General features: G+C 51.3%; 1 protein-coding gene across 1 annotated transcript in view; it reads right to left on the bottom strand.

Moving 5' to 3' along the window:
- Mad2l1bp (MAD2L1 binding protein) overlaps positions 1 to 1773 on the bottom strand; it is a 6900-nt gene extending 5127 nt beyond the window's left edge. Inside the window, exons 1-2 of the mRNA XM_050122876.1 lie at positions 1659 to 1773; positions 990 to 1246 (exon numbers count right to left, since the gene is read on the bottom strand). Of these exons, the coding sequence (XP_049978833.1) occupies positions 990 to 1246; positions 1659 to 1704 (303 nt within the window). The 5' untranslated portion in view covers positions 1705 to 1773. The remainder of the gene's footprint in view (positions 1 to 989; positions 1247 to 1658) is intronic.
- Between the last annotated feature and the right edge of the window lie 447 nt (positions 1774 to 2220).

The raw sequence follows: 2220 nt of genomic DNA on the forward strand, positions 1-2220 counted from the left end.
CCCCCCCCACACACACACAGAGAGAGAGAGAGAGAGAGAGAGAGAGAGAGAGAGAGAGAGAGAGAGAGAGAGAATGAATCTTATGGTCCTGAGGGCATGGTGGCTATAATCCCAGGACCCAGGCTGAAGTAGGAGATCACTGAAATTCCCAAGCTCACTGGCCTGTGGGATGGCTCAGGCCCTGGTTGCCAGATCCCTTGGCCCCACACGGTAGAAGAGAACTGCCTCCTGCAATCATCCTCTGATGTCCACACCTGCATGGTGATGCCTGCTCCCCACTCCCCACACACACTAAATAAGTGAATGTAGAAGCTTTAAAGTTCACACATTCAAAACCATACTGGACAACACCACAAGACCATTAAAATAATAATAAAAAAAAAAACCAAAAAGATCCCAAACTGATTAAGAATAAAAAAGTTAGACTCTAAAGTCTAGAAATTATCCCCCAAGAAAATACATTAAAATAAAACCAGAAACGGGTGAAAATATGAGAAAAAGAAATTCAAATGTAAACAGCCAGTTCAGGTCTGGGGCTATAGCTTAGTAGTACAACACTTGTCTATCATGTGAGGGGCCTTGGATTCTCAAGAGTGGAGGGGAGAGAGAAGAGGAGGGGAGGGGAGGAGAGAGGAGACAGAGCATTAAGAATACCGCCAGGTATGGTGGTGCACACCTGTAACCCTGGTTACTGGGGAAGTTGAGGCAGACAGATCTCTGGCCTGAACTACAAAGTGAAATCTTGTTTCAAAAAATATATACAATTTAGAGAACTAACCCATGACGTCCTCATACAACACATAATAGGACGAGTCTCAGTAAGAGAACAAGGAGAGAACACCAAGGCCCAAGTGGGGAAAAAACGAAAAAAGAAAGCCTTCGCAAAGGCCCAGGCTTCCTCGGAAGCTGAGTTCTTAGCTCACTTTTCTACTTGCCCACCATCTAAGAGCCACAGTCTTCCCACTTTTTCTTCCAAAGCCCGCGCGAACCTGGGGAGGAGATTTTCGGTAGAAGTGCTTGAGCTGTTCATAGGGCAGAGGTAGCTGTTGGCGTTGGTACATGACATGCTTTAGAAGTTCACAAGTAAACTGACAGCAGCCTTCCTGGCTCACGGGCCCGGGGAACACCACCGGCACCAAGTCTCTTGGGTGAAAGGGCTCCGAAGGTTCCTGAACTGACGTGATGACAGTCTCAGGCTCTACTTGAGGATCGTGAGTTTCTTCCGACTTCTCATACCAATCCAAATCTAGTCCGTGAATGAAAGGGTAAAAGGGGGGGAGGGATTAAAATCAACATCAGTCTTCTCGTTCCCAGGGGTCACACCTGCAGACACCCACATATACTCTGAACGGTGACAGGAGACCTGATCCTGACCGGGAGCGACTTAAACGACATCAGGATAGGAGGGGACTTTCGGAGGCAGAGACTAAGGCTTCGCTATGAAGTGTGAAGTGAGGGCCAGCACACCCAAAAGGACAGGACAGGAGAAGCAGCTCCACCCAACGCGAGGAAGTGACCCACAGAGCCAGCTCCGGCCAGGACACCGGGAACCAAGGAGACAGGGAGGAACGACGGAGGAAGCGCCAGTCACTAAATGCCTTTTGGCAGGTAGCAACAGGGAAGAAACAGGCCCCCAAGTTTTGGATCCCACGCCTTACCGGGGGCGGCTGCAGGAGACAGACCCTCTGGTCCGGGCGCAGCCATATCTACTGCCTGCTTAGTCGCCCTGCGGTTAGAAGAGACGACGCGCGGAGCATCATGGGAAGCTTCAACTCCACTTCCGATTCCTACTGGCCGGAAGAAGCTCAGCGCGGCCTCTGGGTGGTGGAGGTTAGAATTAGCTGCACACCCGGGAAAAGGAACGCTTGGCCCTTCCTACTTGGCTGATCCGCGTCCTCCAGGGCTGCCTTCCTAAGGGCGCCTCCTTTCACGCCGGCTCCCCGCGCACCCCACTGAGCGCGTGCTTGGTGGCAGGCCCTGTCCTAGGTGCTGGAGACTCAGCCGCGGTCAAGTCAATCTCAGGCCCCATTAGGATTAGACAGTGTGAAGAACAGGGACACCTGCCCCAGAGCGGGTTGGGGCAGGGTTAGGGTTAGTGTAGGGGAAGTGTGGTCCCCTGAGTGTATGCCCTGTGACCTATAGGTAAAGTTAGCTAGTAAAAAAGAAGATCCTAGTGTTTGAGATCTTGAGAGACAACGTTCTCTGTTCAAGGACTAGAAG

The sequence above is a fragment of the Alexandromys fortis genome, unplaced genomic scaffold (genome assembly GCF_014885135.2).
Source record: "Alexandromys fortis isolate MF-2015 unplaced genomic scaffold, M_Fortis_MF-2015_v1.1 scaffold_212, whole genome shotgun sequence".
Classification (NCBI taxonomy): domain Eukaryota; kingdom Metazoa; phylum Chordata; class Mammalia; order Rodentia; family Cricetidae; genus Alexandromys; species Alexandromys fortis.